Source organism: Macrosteles quadrilineatus, unplaced genomic scaffold (genome assembly GCF_028750875.1).
Source record: "Macrosteles quadrilineatus isolate MER2022 unplaced genomic scaffold, UCM_ALF_1.0 Scaffold_7__1_contigs__length_78375512, whole genome shotgun sequence".
Taxonomy (NCBI): domain Eukaryota; kingdom Metazoa; phylum Arthropoda; class Insecta; order Hemiptera; family Cicadellidae; genus Macrosteles; species Macrosteles quadrilineatus.
Genome location: NW_026542600.1, coordinates 69,410,761 through 69,434,818, shown reverse-complemented (window position 1 = coordinate 69,434,818; position 24,058 = coordinate 69,410,761). Strand labels below are relative to the sequence as shown.

Below are 24,058 nucleotides of genomic sequence, written 5' to 3'. Positions count from 1 at the left end.
TAGAGGGACAAACCCTTTTTCTCTCATTGGAAAATCAGCATAGTATATATTTTTGTTTATTTTTAATCAAAAGTTTGATGTCCTCTTTCAACTTTGAATTTTTCCATCCACACTGGCATAAACCAAAATGTTGTCTGAGTTTTGTCAGTCCTATGGTTCAGCCCCTAGTTTGTACCAATATTTGACAAAATTACAGTACCACTTTCAAGGCCTTTAAGAGCATACTATACAACCATGAAATCCACGTTCCCATAGTCTGATCATGCTGGTTTGCAAAATCGTTTGAATAAACATAGGTTTACACGTTAGTCAGGGCCGTATTTCCCTAATGGCGGACACGGCGGTTGCCGGGTGCCTCGGCCTAGGAGTAGGCCTCACTTGGGGACTACATTTTTTTCTTGATAAATTAATTTTACCGATAATCTGTTTCACGGGAGACGACGAAATCAGCGCCACTGCAAAAGATTTCGTTTTCGTCTCCGCACTATTTCTCCGTTAACATAGGAGTTGTCACTATATTCAACCGCAATCGTGGGAGATGTCCAGGATGTTATCACAACCGCGGGGGAGTCGAATATCATGTCCCCGAAAACTCGGAAGATCTTCACGATTTCATAATGATTGAAGGAGACGAAGATGACATCTCCCGCGAAGGCGCTAACTATTTCTCCGCTGCCATTGAACACTTTCATGATTTCGCTGTGATTGGAGGTCTCCGCACTCGCGCAAGCCACAAACAGTTACTCCACAGCCATAGGAGGCGGTCATGATAACATCATGATGGGAGGCGACGATGATGACGTCTTAGTGCTCGTGCAAGATGCTAACTATTTCACTGTGGCCAAAGGAGATGTTCATGATTCCAGCGTGTTCGGAGGAGACGAAGATGATGTCTCCGCGATTGTGCAAGAGGTTTACTGTTTCCCGTAAAACACAGGAGACATTCATGATTTTGCTAGCATTGCAGAAGACTAAGATGATGTCTCCATGAGGTTTACTATTTTGCCTTGAGCGTAGACACGTGCCGTTTACAATCCCTTCGCGACCTCGGCAGATGTCCTCAATTTTACTGTGACCACAGAAGACCCTAACAATTTGGCATCAAATCCAGATTTTGTATAAGCCGATTATAGTATATCAATTAATATATTTTAAACTAATTATTTCTGAAACTACCCGATTTTGATCCTATAAAGATCAAGATTGTTTACTCAACCTGAAAGAAATGAAAAATGTTTGGTCCCGACCTAATAATATTATATAAAAAAATATTAGACTTATTATTTTATTAGCTAGTCTCCTAAGTCTTTTTGCTGATCAGTTATGGTCCTTGTAACTACTTAAAATGGTACAACCCCCAATAAAGTTAAAATTATATTTCAAAAGTGATTGCGACTTTTGTGATTTTACCCATAAAGTACCATATCTACTCCCACTGCTTGTTCATGGTTGTTGGCTAATGGGAGAAAGTATTGCTGATGCTGATAGTTCATTAAACTTGGAGGCTGAATGCAAACCTGATTAAAAATAGTAAAAAGAATTATTTGCAAAAGTTCCTCGCAGAACCCCAAGTACAAACATATTGCGATAGCTACATCTTTGCTCATTATGTATTACAGCTAGGCTCATCTTAAGCTCAATGTGTTTGAATTTGTTCAGCTCATTTCTTTAATTTTGCTGAAAGCCACTCACAAAAGACAACAGCTAAAGTACTCATTAAAAACAACAATGTACATTCCATATTGCTTGGGCTGTGTGGGGTAAACATGCAAGTTCTGCAAACTACTTTTCTGTCTCCAGTCTCTAGAAAGGATAAATATGTTTAATGTTTTAGATTTTGACAAACTAAATAGGTGCATGAAAGCAATTAGTGACACTCTCTGGAGAGTATAAGTGACAGATAAGGATTAAATCTTAGACTTAAAACTAACATACATCCATTGTAAGATTAAACAACTGAATCTTCTAGAAATAAAAGAGAACTAGTGTACCTGTTGCTCGAATTCGAGCAATTGCGAAGCATTACAGGTACAGGCGTTATTTTAAAACGAATAACGGTCATTATAAAAGTCGATTAAAAGATTATGGAAATACTCACGATGTACACAACAGTTAGATATAATAAAAATTGTTTGTAAATATCTTATCTTTTTTCAAAAGCTGATCTTGTTTTAAGAGTTTTCTACAAATGTTTCCGACTCATGGCCGCATTAGGTTCTTTATAATAAAGATTATAAATGAAGAAAAAAAAACATTATTTCTATTTCTTCTACTTGGTTGTGTTCTATGACTTTCTTATGTTTCCATTGTTTGCAAATCGGCTCTTTCAATGATTGCTCAAGAAATGTAGCACAGTGTTAATTCAGTTTTATTTTTAGTAGGCCTACATCAAATTGTCCAGGATTTCTCACTTTTTTCCATTGCAATAATTACACCAACCCAAGTATCGTCTACAGATGCAATACGCCAAAGAATATCATCTACGTGCAACGTGGTGCAACACGCCTACGTACAATCTCCAAGAAGTGGTAAAAAAAGGCAGAAACTAACCCATACAATAGACATAAGTTAACTCCATAAGAAATAATTTTAAGAGATACTGTGATATTAGGATTTTCCACTGATTTGGCAATAGAACATTATATTGAAAACATGACACGATGCAGAAGAAAATCGTATTAAAATCAGAAAAAAAACATTGCAAATACTTCATTTTGACAAATTTAGTAAATCACAATTTAAATATTATCAGCTGTTTCATTAAAAAGTATTGTAAAATTATACATATGGTCATAATGTAAACAAATCTGCTGAGGGGACTTTAAAGGCCTCTAGGGCAGAGCCCCAAGGGAATTCACCTCGTTTCTCATTTGATGGCTCATCTACAGACCAAGGACCTTTCTTTAGAGACCTCTACAGAGTTTCTACGGCCAGCCTTTCTCTGAAATTAGCTGTGACAAAAGCCCGTTTTCCCCCCTAAGAATAACAGAGTTTCTATCCCAGCCGGTTTCTCAAATTAGCTATCACAAAGAAAAACAGTTTCAAATTAATATATAGATAAATCAAATTTACCCTACAAAAGGTTGAGCTAGATGGAGTGAGTAGGTTCAGTCACATCTGATTTCAGCAGCCCTTTAAAAAATTAGTTGCCAATGAAAAAAATATTAAATCTTGAGTATTTTTTTAAAGGCGAGTTTAAACCTGAGAATTTTTTTCTAGGGTAATTTAACTTCTAGGTAAGTATTTGAGATTTTTGGACAGCAACAAATTCAATAACCTTGTTCCTGGTTTAATTGTGTTTAGTCTGCCTCTCCCTAAATGTGGACAGTTAATTTTTATGAACCCAGCATGCTATTTCCAAAATGTAGTTCTCCCAAAAAGTTAGAACTGGGAAAATTTGAAACAAAGTCTTTTACTTGGGGTTCTATGAGAAACTTTTGCAAATAATTCCTTTTACTATTTTTCTAATTTAATTATCTTTGTTGAATGAATGAAGAGTTACCACAACACACCATGTCATTAATAATGAGAAATACACATTATATATTATTAGTTGTGTTTACTTGTGAGATTATTCTTATGGAAAACATGCAGAAAGTTAAGCTTTTTACACAATTTCAATTTGTGGGAAGAAGGCATAATCACTACTTCGACCTGAGGCAGGAATAAATTGTGGGTGCATGAAAACTGGAAAGCAGAATGGACTATTAAGAGACTCATTCTCATTCTAGTCCTAAGACCATGGGAGAATATTCCAAAAAATGAAAATAAGTGTAAAATATTCTTACTACCTTAGAAGAAAAGGTTCAATTTAATTGATGATTCATATGCCTTTGTTTACTGTGGGGAAATGCATTCCTCTCTCAAACAATGGAATTTGCCTGCCCTAAATTAAGGTTGAAGATCTAGGAAAAAGGTTACTCTTGGAAACCTTGTCTCCCATTGAAGCTGGAAAGGGAAGGAGAATTTAATGTAGAGGTATCTAATGCATAGTTATAAGAGAATAGAAAGGAAATGATGAATACTGATTATGTAATTTACTAAGCACCAGCTACTCAGGACAAATATACAATTGTATATCTTAAGAGGAGATAACATAACAGAACAAGGCTGCAAGGCCCGCCACCTCAATGAAATTCTAATAAAGGCCAGTTCCAGGATATGGTGTAGAAGAAAACAACGAGGATTTTTAGTGAGGCTGCATACCTCCATTGTGACTAGAAAAATTTAAGTGATTTTTTTTACCCCCCCCCCCCCTAAAAAAAAGGAGCATGAGAGTAATTATAGTGGGTGACTGCACGGTATAGCCCCCCATGGTTATCAGTTCTTAACAGTATGACTCCAACTGAAATGATAAGCGCTAAGAGGCAGAGGCTCTCAAACTTCAGTAAACTAAGATGTTTAACCCTCCCCATCAGCTACCCTTCCCAAATCTGTCAGGCTCAAGATGCTATAGTGATGTAGGCTTAATTTTTAACTAACTATAAAGTTGTTTTGAATCCAAACTGATAGATTTTTTCAAGGTCCAAATAATTTCAATATATTATAATAAGTAAATTGAGTTGATGGACGAACCTATTTGAAAGCAGTGAACGTCACTAAACAGCTCAGCTCGCACTCCGGCTTGCTCTATATGAGATGGCTAATATTTTCTGAACTAAGAATAGAGCTAACCACCCGGCAATGCTTGTCTTGGTACAATAATTTTCAACTTAGTTAACTCCCATTAACTCATTGCGTTTCAAACCTAATAGTAAAATTAATTGTTGACCGAAGAACGTAAAAAAAATCCACGTGTTGTATCACAATTCAAAGTCATTGCCAAGGCCATAATGTTCAAAATATTGATTCTAACTTTGTAAACTATTTAATGAAAATAAATTCTTAATCAGCATCGTACGTCTTATTAAATTACATGAAAGTACAAAAATACGTCAAGTAACACTTATAATAATGTATTTGCACTTATACTGTTTACTCACAAGACGTTAAATACATATAAAAGATGGTAAGTGGTGATTAATTTCGATTAGACACTCCAATCACCATCAGACTCAATAGGCTATAATATTGATAATTTCTTTGAAATACTGATGTAGTGGGGTATGCGGTATTGTGCGAGATAAGACTATAACCAACGCCTATGTAATAGATCTACCTCCTGATAAAGGTAATATAACGGGGTATGTTTTTGGTTCGCCGGAATTTTATCTCCCTGGAATTTTACCCCCTGAGCAGAGCCGACGTCACTATGACGCTCTCAAGTTTGTTCGCGGGCGAAATTTTACCCCTGCGGATTGTGGATGAGGCTAATAAGAATAAGCAGAGCTAATTTTACCCCCTGTTTATATAACTAGGGTTTAGGCAACTGAAGATGTACCGTCCGGATTTTTACCCCCGGAATTTTACCTCATGGCCAAATACAGAAATTGGCGAGAATAATTATTTTTTAAATAATTATAGTTGAGAGAGAAACACTTTTAGACAGTTTTTATTAGCGGTAACTAATAGTTTACTGTTTTACGTATTTCTGTAAACAGATCTATTATTCGCAAAATTAATTATTACCACCAAATTCTATATTGGGACTCTGGACAGGGAGTAAAAATCCGGGCCGAAAATTTGGAGCCAAACTCATGAAGGGGGTAAAAGTCCGAGGGTAAAATTCCGGCCCATACACCCTAGGTTTTATAATATAATTTGTTATGATTAAATTCACAACCGTGAAAAGATATATTTAATTCTACCTTTAATTTTGTCAACTCATGTTGCGCAACTCAAAAGTTCGCGGCCGGAATTTTACCCTTTGTGGCGTCAGTTTTGCTCAGGGGGTTAAATTCCAGGGGGATAAAATCCCGCTACGCTACCCATGTTTTTATGTTAGAGGGTAAACTCTTTGGTAACATAATTCTATCCTTTTGAAATATGGAGCACGAAATATGGGCAATGTCATGTTTTATCTATGGTCACGGCCACCTTTAACTCCAAGCCGCGGCCTGATAGAATTGGCAACGTTGCAAAGTAGTGTTGTCTATCCATCTAGCACCAGACGTCCCATAAGAAAACATAGCAGACATGAGACACCAGCTTATTAATTTGCTTATCATTAGTGTCAATTTGAATTTGTGAACAAAATCTACGAAATCTATCTTTGTACCACATATAAAGTGGAGTCAATATTTTCATAGCCCAGTAACCATAAGCTTTCGTGTTCTTAAAAAATACACAAATACCATTAGCTGCCTCCAAACTAAACATCTGTTACAACACTACTTGCGATGTTGCCACTTCGAATGCTGCGGCCTGAAGTTAAAGGTGGCCGTTAGGCTGCGGCTCCACTTGCCGCGCTGCAAATTGTAGCGCGCTACACGCTTCAGTTGGTGGCTCCACTAGCAGCAGAGCACGAACTACAATCTGCAGCGTCCTCATGTGTGCACCGTGGCTCCACTAGCAGTTAAAGCTATGGTTCCACAGGATGCGGAATCTCCGCCAGCGAAAAATCAGAGGTGTGGTTCTACAGACTGCGAAAATAACGTTGCGGAGGTTCAGTTCTGTGCAAACTAGCGACGGAGTATGGATAGAAAGAGGAAAGCCCTTTTGGCTTTGATGCTATATGATGACATTGATGTTGATGTTGTCGATCTTTTATCTTTGTTAGTGTCAAGTCGCAGTGACCGAAGTGACATATTTAAGAATCGGGACAGTGAAGGGGCGTATAACATTCTGGTTCGTAATCATTTAGTTGACAACGAAATTAAGTACTTCCGTGTGTCAAAAGACCAATTTTTCTTTTTGGTTGATCTCATCAAAGATGACTTACCCACCAACGCTACTAATCGAGACAAACAACCATTGAATGCCGAGATAAAACTAGCGGTACCACTAAGGTATGTACCAATATTTAATATTTTTGCTATTTATTTAACGAAACTTAAGGGGGTTTCAACCACGATCAGATTCCGTTCAACACTTGATACCCAAACATCTCAGGATAATTGTTCGTCAGGTCTACCATTTTCGACAGTTTATGTTAAATGCATTATAATAATTTATTTAAGCAGTTAGTTTGTTGAAAGTCGGTGTTGCGATTATAGGTATTACTTTATAATTGGCTCAAATGTTGTGTATAGGTAAACGTGACCTAAACAAACCATTACTTTTATCATTGAATGTATTCTGGTGTGATTGTGTGCATACGTCTTCGCTAATTTCTCAGAAACCCACTGACATGCGATTTCCACATCATGTTGAGACACCAACTCGACAAGTTCTTCCTCTTCAGTCGAAGAAAAACGTTCATCTATAACTCTTTTTACAGCACAAGACCTTGAAACTGCACGGTCACAATATTTGATGGCTCTTCTCCGCTGGTGGAATCCGCACTGCTACTGATGCTCTCAGACCAGTATGATTTCTCCGCCATGCGGAACGGAAATTTCGGGATGCGGAATCGCAAGTCAGTGGAACCGCACACATGGGAACTCCATTAAACCAGTGTCGTTTTAATTCCGCAGCGGAAAAAATCGCACCGCACGGCGGAGATTCCGCATCCTGTGGAACCAGGCCTTAAGTGTAGCGCGGAGGTAAACGTGGCCCTGGATCATGCCACAAATTAACATTAGTGTTGTTATCAGTGTACTTTATCAAGACGACGCCAATCATAATAACTTTTTGGAATATTATTGAATGTCCCAAAACTCTTTTGATTACTTAATAGTAATCAGCACGTTTAGTATCAACACGTTTAAAGAAGAAGGATACCAAACTAAGAGAAACAATTGGAGTAGAGGAAAGGCTTTCATTGACATTGTCTTTTAAGTCATTTTAGTATACTGAATTTTAACTAATTAATTTTATACAGTGAACCCTCGCTTCATCAATCCTTGAGTGTGTCGAATTACTCTACTATAATAATGGTCATTTTATCTTTATTTCTATTCTATTTTAATTTTATTACATTTACCCTCATAAGTAATATTTCTAAGTAACCAATGTAAGGTGAAAATAAATGAGTTTCGTGAGTTTTTGTTGTAACTATAGTAATAATCTAAACCAGCCATAGGAGCTTTTTATTATAGTACTAATAATCATAAAAATTTTACTACTGCTGCATTTAAAAACAAATTGAATGTTTTCACGTATTCGTTTCTCCAATCACTACTGTATTACTTTATAATTTAAGGTAGGAAACCCCTACACAACCTCTATAAAACAAGATCCCCACACTCCCGATGTAATAATTTTCTAATATAATAATTTCACAGTCCAGTTGAGGCTCCATTGGTTACAAATCAATCCACAAAAATAAAAAAAAACTAAGGACAATAAAAAGTCGATACTGATTTAGCGTGTGTCTTGATCATTTATGCCTGACGCCTGTACACGTAGGTACACTGACTTGGCGCGGCACTACAATCTACAGCTAGTGGAGCCACCTGTTGGCTGCAAAATGTAGCGCGAAAATGGTCCGAGTTCCATTCCCGCGCGACGCTACATTCTACGGCGCGCCGTAAAATGTAGCGCGCTGCAGACTGTCGCTAGTGGAGCCACCTTCGTTTGATCGCTGCCTTCCCATTTCCTCAACTGACCAGCTACAATTTGCAGCGCGGCAATTTACGGCAAGTGGAGCCGCGGCCTTACGGTTAATGTCCATAACACTTTCATATAGTATGTTCACTTTTATCAGTAGTTTTTACTGTTATCTTTGTTGTTTCTCTTTGTATTATCATCATATGACTCTGTTAAGTGGCGCTCAGTGAACAAGAGTGGAACTACTGGATCCTCCATTTTGAGCAGTAAACATTGCGCAACTAAAAATTCCATCTCCAATCAAATCCAACAAGCACTAGTTCTGAATAACTGAACGCGTCCATTTTCACGCCTTGTATTTTTGTGTTGTTTTTGTGAAGTGCATCATGGATCTTAGTTGCTGAGACGTCCGCAAATGGCGCAAAGGACTCTGGGATTGAGGAACCATATTTTTCCATCATAAGTAATGTGGAAAATATTGTTTTCGGAATCGAGAAGTTTTCGCGTCTTTCATGTAAATATTCATGAACAATCGAGTTTTTCATTGAGTGTTAACAACATAATTCAATAATATGTATAGATGTAGTGTGTTTGCTTTTCGTGTAAGCTGGGTTTAGTGAAAACATTGATGTCATTTTCGCCAGGTGTTACGACGGCTGCTCTGTTGACATACAGGAGGCCTATAAATATTTTTATGATCTAATGTGGCGGTAATATTTGTAACTTTTCAATTGTATTTATTTGTTGTTTTAAACTTTTTACTTTAAAGTTGATTATTTGTTTATGTGATGTTAAAAAAGAACATAGGAGAATATTTAACGACATGCAGGTAAGATGTAGCAAGTTAAGTTATGTTATACTGTACTTATGTTTAGTGATTGGTAAATAAATAATGTTGGGGTTCTTTTATGGAGTAATAAGGTGTAGACAATTTTTTTTTTGCTTAAGTTTACTTCAATGAGAGGAGGATGGTATAAAATATTAAAATTATTATTATAGCCTAACCGACAATATTGGCGTTGAATTTTCTGTGTTGCACTCAGAGAATTAACTTAAGAGGAACCAATAACCTAGCTTGGACAATAAATAACAGAAGTAAATTTTTAACTCTAAGAGTTAAAAATCAACGATATAAATTATATCCAAGATATTTTATCAGGCAGTTCCTAAACAAATTAACTTAAAAACTAGGACCCAGATCCGTTTGAATCATTTGAATAATTTGTTACAAATCAAATCTTCCATGGTAACTTACAGTTTCATGGGCTACGCTAATATCGATTGAAGATATCGATTTGATTTGTAAACCTTCGTTCGATTTTTTCATCAGCAAATTTGGTTAGTTATTAGTTAGGTTAGGCTATTATAGCCTAGGCTAACAGTTTCAGTTTATAATTGATAACTTAGGTAGGCTACATTAAAAAGAATCGAATGAAGATTTACTAATCGAATCCATATTTTATAGATATTAGCGTACCCCAGTTAAGAAACTGTAGGCCTACCCATATTCCCTTCCTGTTAAGTTATTGGTGTTGCGCTCAATAAGTTAATCTTTTGCTACTTTTATTTTAACCCCCTGAGTGTTAAGCGTCGCGTAATCGATGCACAACACACCCGCCGGTGTGTTATGCGTCACTTTTGCGACACACTTAAACATCGTTTACAGCGAAGGCTATGGGACTGACTGAATCAGATTGAACTGGATCGGAATTGGTATCGTTGTTTTCGGCAGATTCTAAGCTTTCTCCTAATGTCTGTTTCTAGACGCTTTTCATTTTAGTTCCGAAAATATTGTAGCAGACAGCTGACGTGCGTATTTGTAAACAACTTGGTTAACCTCGCACCGATGACTGATGTGTTTTATTACGCTTACCTATCATTGTTTAAGTGTTAAAAATAAAAAGTAGTGATTTTGAAGGGCTGGTTGATGATCCTGAAGAAGTAGGGAGTGATATTGATGTAAATTATCCGCCAGATTCCTAGCTATGGTTAGGCTAAGTCTTATGCATTCTTAGCTAAACGCTAAATGTACGAAATCTGTTTTTCACCCATAAATTGTTTATTTGCAAATTTACTTCCTTATATTATTATATTTTTGCAATCCCTATAAAATTTAAATCAAAGTGGCTATTTTAAAATATTTGAAGACCTATAAATTATAAATAATTATTAAGCGCAAACATAAGTATTTTTTTTTCATTTATTTTATAATTTTTTAGAAATGTTAACCCCACCAAAATTAAAATTTTTTTTTTGTAATGTTTTTTATATTAGTCCTACATTGAAGCCCATAATTTTCGAAACAAAATGATACCTATATAAAACATTAGGGCCTATAGGCTACTTTAGAGTGTTTTTAAGTTTCTAAGATACATTTTAATGAAACCCTGCGATTGCGCAATAAATGGGCCGACATTAATGCCATTACTATGGACACTTGGAGGGTTAAGGGATTCAGATGTCGTTGGTTATGGCTCAGTGTGCTAAAATAAGCTAAGCTTATTAGTACATGTCTAATAGAAGCTGATAAACCTAGTTAGGCTAATAAAGTTATTTGGCTAGTTAGACTTAGTTAGGCCTAACACTAGATCTGGCGGTAATATTATTCACTAGTGGCGGGTATATTTTGACCCTTTGAAGGGCCTAGTGGTACCATATATTTTGCACAGAACAGTTATTTGTGAAGGTAATAATGTAATTTAATAATGAAAACCCCAACCCAAGTCATTTTTTTTATAATCGACCAGCGCCGAATCCAGGGTTAACAAAAGTCATTAGGCCTATAACTTAAGGTACGGTACCTAATTATGCGTATTAAGGTGACCAAGGGAACCTATAGTAATTTATATATCATTAACATATAAACTAGAATTTTATCTGAAAATAATGGTGCAAACACTTTTCTGCTGTCGCAGAAACTGAATAAGTTAAACTACGAGCGTTTGAATTTTATTTTAGGCCTTATGTTGTTTTTAGGAACATTGATCTGCACATCAATATTTACACTCTAAAATAAAGTTAAGAGCCCAAGTCACATTTATTTATAGATTTTTTCCATTTGAAAGTAATTATTACCCTCACAACCCACACTTTTTTTAATAAGGTAAATATGTCAATTTAAATTGATTTATTTACGTATATGAAATATTTAATTAAAATTTAATTAAGATTACCGGTAACTTTATTTAAACATCTCTTGGTCGGACATAGCTTATTTAATCTGGACTGGATTATGAAAAATGAAGAAAGCAATTCATTTCGTTTGGTTCTTCTCTTAACTTCACCGAGTGGCTTTGCTTAGGTTTTGACCATGTAACCGTTATGTCCCATTATGATAATGGTGTTGTGGCAGACTTATGTTGACCAACCCTAGACTAGCGAATATGTTAAACTTAATCTATGGCCAAACTTACGGTACTTGAAAAAATGGATAGGCTATTTTACAAATTGATACTGTTCTAACCTAACATAACCCAACTTAACTTCTCGAGCAGCATAAAATTTGTTTTTATAAGATGGAAAAGACATATGAGGTAGGTAGTCTGGGCGTAATGCGGATTCGTGACTGTATTAAGTCCTTTGAATGTAGGTTAGATTAGGGGAGTTAAAGTTTAGGTTAGCCTATAGCCTAATGAATCGTGTTGTTAATTTATGTTATCTCCAGACAGTTTTTGCACTTTTGAATTGGTGGTTTAAACACAATAAATAATAATTTCAAAAATGCAAGCATTTGGTGCAGTGTTTCCTATTTTGTTCAATTTTTGGATTTAACATAACTTAAACTTAACCTTAAAACTTAGTACCAAAAGTTTTTTTGTACCAACCATTACTTTCTTTGTTGAAGACTTATTAGGGACTTTGTCTTCCTGTTCTCCATGGTACGGAGCGTTGTCAATGACTATGACTAAATTTGGCGGTAAATTTGGCTATACACGTTCCTTAATCCATTTATCAAAGTTGGAAAAATTCATTTGGCCATGGTAGTCTTCTTTGGCACTGTTTGCCTTATAAATAAGCCGACCCCCCTACAAAAACCCTTCGTTTGACCCAATGTCTACGACAATCACACGGTTTGACGCGTTCATATCAGGTAACACACGATTGACGTCAACACTTTGCCAACATTTCTGGAACGTTAAATTACTGTCTATCCAAGTAACGTCCTGGTAGAAAATTTTCCTCTTTTGTTCCCTTAGCTTTCTTATCCCTCGCAAATACCTAAACCTCCAATTAACATATCAAACATTTTCTTTTGGAACCACATTTCTTCCACTTGAACCCCATATCTTTTAAGAGACGCCGAAGTGCCCATTCGCTCCATTTAAAATTTATTCTTTCTTTCAAAACAGGTAATAGTTTTTTAGATGTAGGGACAATTTTTTTGTTCGTGTAAAAATCTTGTTTTAGGCTACCTACATCTACGATTACACGCCTATCAAAGCTATCTATTTGTACTTTGTGGTGGTCAGCCTTCTTGGGTTTTTTCCGGGTGTACAGATTTTTTCATCCGGAGTTTGTTTGCCGGCTTTTCTAACTTGTTTAATGGTTTTTCTGACACTTTACAATAGTTTGCGGCACGTTCTGTTGCCTTTTCTATCAGCACTAATAACTTTTTGTCTTTACATTCGTTGTCACAACACTCGATCACCCGTCTAATTAAATCCCTCTCTCCACTATGAATGGTAGCACAACGTTTTCCTAAATCCGTCCAAGGACCGTCCAAAACAAAACAGAACTCACTACGCGAACACACGAGACTGCACTGAATCAAATGACGTGACCACATGATGATAATCCACTTACCAAAACAAATATATGAGTAATTATGTTGACAACAGTTGTTTACAGAAAGACATCGGGGCGAGGCGCCCAGATGCTCAGCGCCTGCAAATAGTGCGCGATACCCTCCAAACATAGCTGCGTATCGCTCTGGCTCATGGGACTTCTTTACTCTCGCGGACAGTAATTGCCTTGGTCACCATCCAGCATTAGTTTGACTAAAATTGCGGTAGCACAGTGACTTTAGTGACATTTAGAACCCTACATTGAATTAGCCTTGCCAGTTAAAAAAATAAAACCACTGTTGTGTCCAGCTTTAAAATACATGAATGAAGTTTGCCTACCCTTATCATATAAAAAAAAAATTAACTTGTGGATCATTTGAGGTTTCAAGATTTATGCCGAGCACAATAAATTTCACCGTTTATTTTACATTGATTTCTATTCAAAATCTTGAATTTTACTTGAATCGAAACCCTCAAAGTGATCTTTCTTCATTTAGGCCTAATAAAATATTTAACTTAAGAAACCTCCTTAGACTTACACTGACCCTACAGAACGTAGGGTGAAGATGGCCTGATACTAGTGCAACTAGACTTTCTTTAACGGAATATGTAACCAAACAATATTTAGGTTATCTAGTAATTGCTTGTCTACAAAAATGGTTGCTAAATGAGCAAGAACTTGAATATTCTTTTGAATATAGAAACAGTGGAGCGATTTATTTTAAAGCCACCTAAATTTTATAGGCCTATTAATACTAGAATTTCTTTATTATAAAATTATGTTAATGGATAGTAATTAAAGACAAAATTATTTAAGTTATAGTACCGGTAACTATATATTCCGACTAAGAATAGCTGCGGGGTCAACTTAATCGTTATAATGGCCACGACCTATGTTATTATAAGAGTGCTGTAAAATTCTTGAAATAGGCTAGGCCTGTAATGTTCATTTTTCTGCTTTAACTTCTTATGCTACCAGTACACAATCGCCGAATATAGGTGAGCACGATAGTGTACCCGGTCTGCTCATGTAGGCTCGGGATAGTTCGCCTAGCCAAGATTCATGCTGCCTGTGCTCCAATCTTTGTCGGTTTTTGGAACGAGTCAAAGGAGACGAGCAAAGACAAGTGCCGGAAGTTAAAATATGTCTAACCACCAGCAAGCATGCTTGGCGAACAAGGGCGAGCATGTGTTGGGTGAGGTCATGGTTCGCATTCACAAGGTAGCATTCGTCGTCGCAACCCGAATAAAAAATTTTGCCAAACATTCGGCGATAGTGTTCTGCTAGCATTAGACCTTGGCCCTCTGTCAGCCATCCCTATAACAGTTCTAGTAGGCCTACTGTTCTCCGAAGAAAAAAACGCTTTAACAATAAACCTGAACAACCAAGCAAATTACTGATAAATTTATTAAATTTTTATTCAAAACAAGTGCATGAAAAAATGAGGTTTAAAATAGGCTATAGGCTATATAAAATATTAGCGCAGTAATATGCCGGTTTGCTGTTAAAAATCACAGTGGATCCAGTGTTTTGGTCACGTTTTAGAGCCAACTATAAAATAAAGATATTTGCCAATTTTTTTAACAGCCTATAACCATTCAACACCTGCGTGCGATACAAATTAAAAAATTTCTCTCTTGACTATACCTTTCCGTACAGCTAGGACAAAATGTATGAACAAGATTTGCTTACATCTTAAACATACTGTGTCTGGCAATTAGAATACCGTATCTGTAATTGGTTGTTGCAGTAAAAGAATAATATCGGCTACTAAATTATTTTGTCTGATTTTGAATACATTTTTAGGCTATTTAGAACAGTAGAATCAGTTATAATGTATAAAAAGTCAGATAAAAACGTCTAAACTTGGTTATTGGTAGATGTGAACAAAATCGTCTTTCACGTGATCAGATTGGGATGTTTTGTGAACCCATTCAAATAGAGTTCAGTTAACATGTTTGATCTGACTCTCATGAGACATTCATTGTGCCTGCCGTACGGACCCATTGTGCCTACAATACGGACCCATTTTGCCTACCTTACGGACATATTTTTTACGGTACGGACCCATTTAGTGATGTGGGCCGGGCAAATGCCCAGTGGGCGGGTCGTTTATAAATGGGCATTTGTCCGGGCATTTGCCCAAAGCGATTTTAAGCGCCCAAAAACTGGGCGTTTATAAAAAGTTCAGTTTAAGGCGTAATACAATAAAACCTGTAATATTTTCAGTGTGGTATTTTAAATAAATAATTTTCTAAATTGTTAAATAAAATCTTATATACTGATTAAGCAGGTTTCTACTCTGTAATTCATAAATATGTGCATAAGATAAATATATGATGTCTAATTAATTAAATTTAAAGTTAAGTATTAAGGTTTTGTTAGTAAAACAAGTGCTAAATTAATTCTATTACATTAGCCAGATATTGTTATTTTTATTATTATTTTTTATTATTATTTTTATTAGGATCTGTTTAAAAAATGGGACCTCTTGTCGTTATGGCGAAATAACATTGAGCGACAAGAGGTACCTACCTTATTATTTGACCTATTATTTTTTATTATTTTTTTTATTATTATTTTTATTTTTAATAAAAATAAACCTATGAAGTTATTTTCAGTCTAAATTATTTCCTCTTGTCGACAAAAGAAAAGTGTTGACTCTCTAGTACTGGCTTCCTACCAATATAATTAAAATTATACAAGTAGGCCTAATTATTTTTTTTTTTTATAAAGGCTATTATGTAAATATCTAATGTTAGAGGTTTAAAAAGTTGACTAGAAGAGTAGTGTTCAATTTAATTTCCATTAATTAGGTTTATTAGCCTTTAACTGGATAAACACCCGGCGCTTATGGATTTTGGGCTGTTATATGGGCAAATTCCCTGGGCATTTGCCCCGAGATTTAAACGCCAGGGCGTTTTACATCACTAGCACCCATTTTGCCTACGGTAGACTACTGACCTAGGTGTTCTTTGAGGATTATTTGTGAGGTCTTGAATTTCGTTGGATTCCTGATGCTCCTTTTACTCTGTACATTTTTCACATTTGGTTTTTTTGTCAAGCCTCTTAATTACCCTATAGGTTTCACATTGTAAAAACCAAAATGTCTCAATATAAAAAGAGATGATAGGGTGCCTTAACTGCAGAATGTTAAAATATTGATTAAATGCAGAACATCTTTTGTATAGACTTATCAGTTCAAATATAACTTTGTAGAAACTCAAATTTAACTTCCTAGAAACTAATCTTTCCAAAGCGGGTGGATGTTTATGCTTGCTTTGATTCTAGCTGTCTTGAGTATATTTTGAATAGTCCTAAATTAAAGTTGTATCAAAATGTCTTTGTATTTTAACTTTCAGTGGTTTTTGAATTCTGGATCCAAACATTTTTTATCTTCCAGGATATTCTAAATATCCCAGACCTGGGAGAAATTCTTTGTTTGGTGTTAGAAGCCCTGTTTTAAAGTTTTTATTGAGAGTAAAATGGGGGTTTTAGAGAGGTGCCGTAAAATGAAGTTCACAGCTGATAACTTTTTATTTTACTAAAAACTTGTAGGCTTCAATAATTTTTACGTCTCAAACTATTAAATTTCATTTCCGTTTATTTATTGGATTTGAATTAAAACTTAGAAAACTCATATGAAGAGAGAAAGAGGCCTTAATTTTCAATACACGGATACAATTGTTGGCTAGATTATTAAAGGTATAAAGGCCGCTGCTATTCTCACTCTAATTGCTCTCTCGTTTTTATTTTGGGCTGTAAGGTCTACTCTCTCTGAATTATTTAATTCCAATACTGTTACTTCACCATTGTTTTCTAAAAAAATATAAATTACTACTAAAACCTTAATGTAGTCCAACTCAACGAACAAGAAGACTGGAGGCATGGTTTTGATTAAAATAATCGAGACAGTTTTTATTTAGAGGCAATACAAAAAGTATAAATCATGAAAAGACTTACAACCATCAAGTTGCAAACACAATTTTCGTCTGTTGTTACAGTGTTTTGGCAACATTCCACACTGAATGTATTTTTATACATTGGCAAAAGTACAAAAACATCTAGGTCCCAATCAATTAGGGCATTTCACAAATTTAATATCTCTATATAGTTTTATTTGCAGCTTTCTTACTCTTAAAAGACGTTTTGTTATTGGTTTTTTCTTCGCTTCTCAATAGATTGAATAGGTCGAAAAACGGATACATTTTCTTCAAACATGCATTTTAAAGTTGGCAATTTAAAAAAAAATTGGTAGGTACTATTAAAATAGTTATAAAGCATTTTAATTTTAGTGTTTCACATTGGCTGTCAAGGCAGGCCAACTTAGTTGGACAAGGATTTTCTAGAACATTATTAAAACAAGTTAACTTAGGCCTAGTTAATTAATCTGATTCACACTATTAAAAGGTAGGTATTTTTTTTCAAGCATAATTTTTTGTGCCCCTATTATATTTTGGCATATGATTTTTTAGACTACCCTACAATATACGTATACATGGGATGTTTATGTTGCAGGTGGTCGGCGCAGTGACGGACACGACTAGTGATGTTGTTGCTAGTGTCGGAGGAGAATGTCCGGTAAGCCCGAGGGTCGCGGACCGCCTGGCCTGCAGAATGTGCTAGTGTACGTGTCTGGAGAGAGCTTTTACCAAGGCAATGGCAACCCGAATCCCGACCCCGGACCCAGTGGCTACCAGGCTCCGTCCGCCGTGAAACAGCAACAACAACAACAACATCACCAACAAACACAACAACAACTGAAGCCACAACAACACCAACACCAAACTCCCCAAGAGTTCTATAACGTACAGCAAACACAGAACGGATATCAGTACGGTGTGGGAGTGCGGACGGTTCAACGCAGGGAGGATTTTACAGTGATGGGTGGGGATGGTATCGGAGGAAATGTGGTGTTTCCGAGATGCTCTGACGCGGAATCTTCTTGTGGTTCTGTGGGTGCTAGTGACCGATCGGATACTAGTAGCGTGAGTGTAAGTGCGTATAAACCTCCTGTTTTGGATAATCCAGCATCTGTTGCTGTGCCCTCTGGCTGGAAGCGGCTTCATACTAATGGAATGGTCATTTATGTCAGGTAAGGCCTACCCCTATCAGTTAAAAAGTAGTTAACTTAGCCTAGTTTTATTAATCATTAATCTGATATAGACCTAGTTTGCATTCATCATATAGTGATCGTGACTATAATTCAAGACCGGAGCTCTATCATAATTATCTCTCACGATCGTGGAGACATCTTCAACTTAAATTTGAGACCATCAAACTTAGTTATTAACTTTTGCACCAAAAATTTTGAAAATCCCCTACAATTAAAGAGACACTATCATCGTCTTTTGTGGTCTCAAATACATCATATCATTCTGCAACCAAGGCAACATCAGGACTATAATTTTTGCAGTTGTTTTTTATAGTCATGATAGTAAAAAGCTTAGCTCGGTTCTATTTTCTGATTTGATATTTGATCACGAGACCTTATAGGCTAGGGGCTAGTTATTTTAACATAGTCAAAACAATCAGAATCAAATTGTGTCGACTACAGGTGACACAATCGGAAACATCGCCATACAGTGTCCCTGCACTGACTGGTCTATTTTACTCTGGGGTTTAGTAAACGTGCTGCTATGCCAATTGTAATTTTCCCGTATCCAGCATTATGCAATTCATCCTATTACCAAAGATAATCTGTGAATGTAATTGTTAATTTTATGTGAAGACCTCGGCGATGCCAAGTACTGTAATGATTTTGATGCTCCTGTGATTTTGATGACATTCAAAATGTCAAGTGTGCAAGCTCAACTTCTGACTTTCGAAGAGGCTGGTTTAATATTATTTTGAGATTCCAGTCTCAAATAACAAACAAAATTAATAAAATCCTGAAAAACTGGAATAAAGATAATAAATTTTCCTGTTGTCAACATCCATTACTTGTTTAACCCTAGAACTAACCTTACACCGTTCAAACGGCGGTAAATAATTGTCAAAAACAACTGCAACAGGCCCTGCGAATTGTCAAAAACAACTGTGAAAAATGGCCAAAATTGCAAGGGCACCGAGCAATTCAGCATAAATCAGGTCAGGGCAGTCCCAGGGTTAAAGTTTCAGCTAAATAAAATTCATTATTAGCCTATCTTTTTAAATACAGAAGACTACCTCAGTTACTAAAAATCTCGGATAACACAGAGGTCGCTTAGATTTTGAGGTTAGGGGTAGGCTAGCGGAACTACATTAGGAAGTCAACAAGGCCTACTTGTAAGATAGGCTATATGTTAGCAATACCATAGCCTAGCCTATATAGCAAATTTAACAAATAATGAAGTTTAAAACTCTTTTTAAAAGAGTAGTGTTTAAAGAGAAAAATAAATCTTAAAGCATGAATGAATGAATTGATTAATGAATGAATGAAATAGGAATATTCAAAATAAATATTAAAGCATGCTCAACACTTTTTCAATCGTCTTGATGTTACGGTAATTATTTGAAAAACATACTAAGTGTGAACCTATATAGGATTTCATTTTCTAAGTTATTTGCAGATACCTAACTTAATTTGTAGCCTACGGTACGTTAAAATAATATGCCTACTTGTAATGATATTTCCAAGTAGGCCTAGGCCTATTCAGATAGAAACGTGTACCGGTACATCAATAACGTAATTAGGTATCCATTGTTTTCTAATTGTAAGTTATAAAAAAAATAAAGTTATATCCAGGCCTAAAGCCACCTCCATCCGAGAGCTCAGGGAACTGGGGCTTACCTGGAGTCAGGGTTTAAGCTGCGGTAGCATTTTTAGCACTTTGTTATAGGCCTACACAACTTAAACTTTAAAATGCCACTTTGTTTTTGAAGGCTATAGCAAATATGCTACAAATAAAATTGAAGATGTAACGTTCAAACATGTAATTTTAATACTGGATTTTTTTTTGTTAATGCTTGTGAAGAATAATATTTCTGCTACAGTTATCTAAGAGTTTGAGGAATTTTTGCTAAAACAAATTTCATTCCAGCCTTTACCCTGCCTGGAATGTACCGTATTGTAAATCGAAAGTGTCACTTTTTAAAATTCTTCTGTGAGTCGTTTCACAGACCTTTCCTTTAATTTCACACAGTTTTGTTTGTGTTAATTTTTTATCATTATGGAACTATTATACTTAGTCTATATTATGATTCATTGTATATTATTACAGTAGAACCCCGGTTAACCGAAATAAAGGGGGAGAGCCGTTTCGGATACCGGTAACCAATTTTTCGGTTAACCCGTCATATGCTAAAAATAGCCTATTTATTATCACAGTGTGTAGGAAAGATTAATTTTAAACAATTTTATAAAACTACAGTGTTTTATTTCAGCTACATACAGGTTTTTAATGGGTTAGATTTAGATAATAGCCTACTTTAAACTAAACAACTGAAGTTACTGAAGCATTTTGCATTACAAATTACTTATATTTTAGCACTGTATTATTTTAAGGAACCGTTTTGGTTAACCCGATTTCGGTTAAACGGGGTTCTACTGTATTATAAAATTACCAGGAAAAAAGTTGTATTTGCTTTTTAAGAAATCATCATGACTATTATCTGTAGTCGCGGCACTATCGTAATTGTATCCTCCTGCCATCGCTTAGACATCATGATCGTCTTCCATGGTCACAAAATTCATAAACTTATCTTTCGTGATCAGGGATTTTTTTATCGTGCCATTTTCGCAGATGCTTTCTGCGGCCGCAAAAATAGAAGCTCACTTGGCTCGATTTTCTCCAAGACTAGTCACTCGATCACTTGAAAGCCTTTAGTGGCCAGTATCTTAAAATCAGGTTTGAGTGGAGGGAGATCCTGAATTAGATAGGTCTGATAGTCACATGTGTTGCTAATGTGTTACCTGATGGAATTGCTCAGTATTACCGGTTTTTCAGAAAAGCACCGGAACCAAGAAACAAATTTACCATATCTCTAAAATTACGATATCTTTAATTGCCACACGATCTGACACTAAAAGAATTGTGAGAGCAGAAACAGAGAACGGCGGTCACCCATATAACTATGTGTCCAAATCCTAACTTGAATGGAGGTCTAAAAATCTAATGGGATGTAAAATCCTAACAACACATGGGTTTGGACCGTTTTCCCTAAAAGCGTTTGAGGTACTTCCTCCTCTAATCCCGAGCATGTAAAAATGCCACTGGTGTCCTTTCATGACCACAGAAACATGTTCGTCACATTCAATTTTACTCAATTACCGGTAATCGTTCAAAGTTCATAATTTTTAGCTGTTCTCTAAGCAAAGTGCATAGTTTTTCATGGGTACTAGATGGCATCCATAGATAAGTCGCAAACGAAAAAATAATTTAGGCCTACTGTACTTGTTTAAAAAATAATACACTGCTCCAAAAACTATATTTTATACATAGTAAAAAAATAATTCTGTACTAAACATGATCTCACATTATTAGATCCATAAGGCGCACACAGAAATAAACCCACATTATTGGGTGCTATATCCGCGCCCTGACAAAAATCAGCCATATTCTGATGCAACACTCAAAACCACCTAGAACCGAATGTGATGCATTTTGTCAAAAGTAGTGTACTTTTTTTTTTTTTTGTCCAGGCACGAGCCTGGAATTGTTTTTCACATTACTTCAGGCTAGACCTAGGGGTTGCGGCATTATCACTTAGATAAAATCCATTGGTGACTTGGCGGGGATCGAACCCGGGACCTCAGGGACTGAAGTCCCGCGCTCTAACCACTACGCCAGCTTGCTCCCCAAAAGTAGTGTACTAGGGCTCATTAAAAGCCAAATTACCAAACGCACACTTTATGATTTTTTTACAAAAACCTTTGCAATTGTGGAGGCAACCTCCACTATGAGCCTGGTGAAAGATTAAGATTGGATATTCACTCGTCAAGCTACCTATATTATAATTAAATCAGATTTGTTTACGGTTCCGCAATAAATCATTTCTATTTCCATAGCCTAGGTACTTTTTCATCAGTGAGAAAAAAAAAATATAAAATGACATCAATAAGTGTTTTGTAGCGGGCAACGTGGTTTGCTGGCTTTTCTGTAAATTAAGCCTCCAACAAGCTCCTGTCGCGGCAAAGCGAGCTTGTTAAAATCTTTGTCAACTGCTTTTCTTCCTACCCCAATGCTATGATTAGTCTTGTATCAGTAATTGATAGCTGTGTGACAAAAATTGACTATCCCCCTTTGTATGAATCTGATCTCTGGGGAAAGGTGTCATGCCGCTATTGAAGTCCATCACCAGTTGATTGACATAAATACAAAAGTGTTTAAGCCCTTGGTGCCGACTTACGAGCGTTACTCGTACGGCCGCTGCAGGCGAGTGCTGCTCGTGTCACCGCTACGCAGCGCCACTCACTAGTTATTTAATTATTATTATTTTCCAAATTTTTTGTTTCCTCTTACTTTTATTATGTTTATAAATATCTTGCTTCTTGTTTTGCGTAGGCCCTATTTACTTTTTTACTTTTGCGCATATCAAATAATGTTGTGTTGCCATGGAAACCAGATATCACCAAAAATCAGCTGCGGTAAGGTAGACAATTTTAATGTGATCAAAATGGCGAAAGAATTATTAGTTTATTACCTAAGGTCTTCTTTCTTTAACAATTAGAGTAAAAAACTACAAATTCGGTAAAATTAATTGCCGACAGAGGGTGTTGCAGGCAGCGCATTAATTCCTTCCCAATGGGTTAATTGTAGAAATTTACATAAGAAGTGAAGGGAGTTTTGGAGGTTGCAGTAAACATTTCCACGATGTTTACAATTTTTCTCATGGTGTCGGGCGATCCTAGCTTGAGACATTGACCAAACTTAGGGTACCTACCCTACTTATTCATGTGCAGCACTGTATGACTAAACGAGGGACGTTGAAAGTGATAAAAGACGTCCTATAAGACTATCAAGGACAACGGTTTTAAACCTGAGGTTTTTTTATATTTTACAATCACTGTATCGGTATCAAAGTCTTATGATCACCCACTTCTGGCCTGGTTTTCATATGTGTATGGCCTTTTGAGTACTTTCTAAGCCATTAAAGCACATTATCTACATTGTAACACTTTTCTGTAAGCAAATCTGTAAACCTATTTATTTTTTGGTGAGATTTATTATAATGAATAATCTTGTGGGATCCACTCACCTTAGTTTTTTATCCAGGACTCGTCAAATTGTTCACACTATGAATACACAATTACATATATATACACTAACATAAAAATTGTCAAACTTGGATTATTCCGACGTTTTGCGGGACCAAAATAATGTCCTCAGGGAACTTAAACTTTATTTCTCTCGCGCATGCAAGCCGAACGACTAACCACGACTGCCACAACTGCCTGTATTGGGCAGTCAAATAATAATCTAATTTTGATAAAATTCTGTACCAACGTGTAAACCTACAATTTGTGGCTTGTAAGACGAAGGGGCGTAAGACATACTTACGCCCCTTCGTCTTAAAAGCGATGAATTATTTGAACAATTTTGTGAACCAGCGTGATCAGACTATGGTAATGGGGTTATGTGTGGTAAAAATTGGTTCATCCCTTTTTTTATCACAAAACATAGAATTTTGAAATTTCTTTTTAAACTATTTGTAGAGCTTGCAAAGAATAATGTAGTATATTTAAGCATTTTTGTATGCCTAATAGTTACAGAGAAAATTAAAAATTCTTGTATACCACTTTTAAGTACTTAGGTAGAGTAAA

At 36.0% G+C, this 24,058-nt stretch overlaps 1 protein-coding gene across 2 annotated transcripts in view; it reads left to right on the top strand.

Annotated features, from left to right (window-relative positions):
- Positions 1–8,849: 8,849 nt before the first annotated feature.
- Positions 8,850–24,058, top strand: part of LOC128997819 (putative mediator of RNA polymerase II transcription subunit 26) — a 97,392-nt gene continuing 82,183 nt past the window's right edge. For both annotated transcript variants that reach the window (XM_054423560.1, XM_054423561.1), the window contains exons 1-2: positions 8,850–9,358; positions 17,833–18,409. In XM_054423560.1, the coding sequence (XP_054279535.1) occupies positions 17,889–18,409 (521 nt within the window). In that variant the 5' untranslated portion in view covers positions 8,850–9,358; positions 17,833–17,888. The remainder of the gene's footprint in view (positions 9,359–17,832; positions 18,410–24,058) is intronic.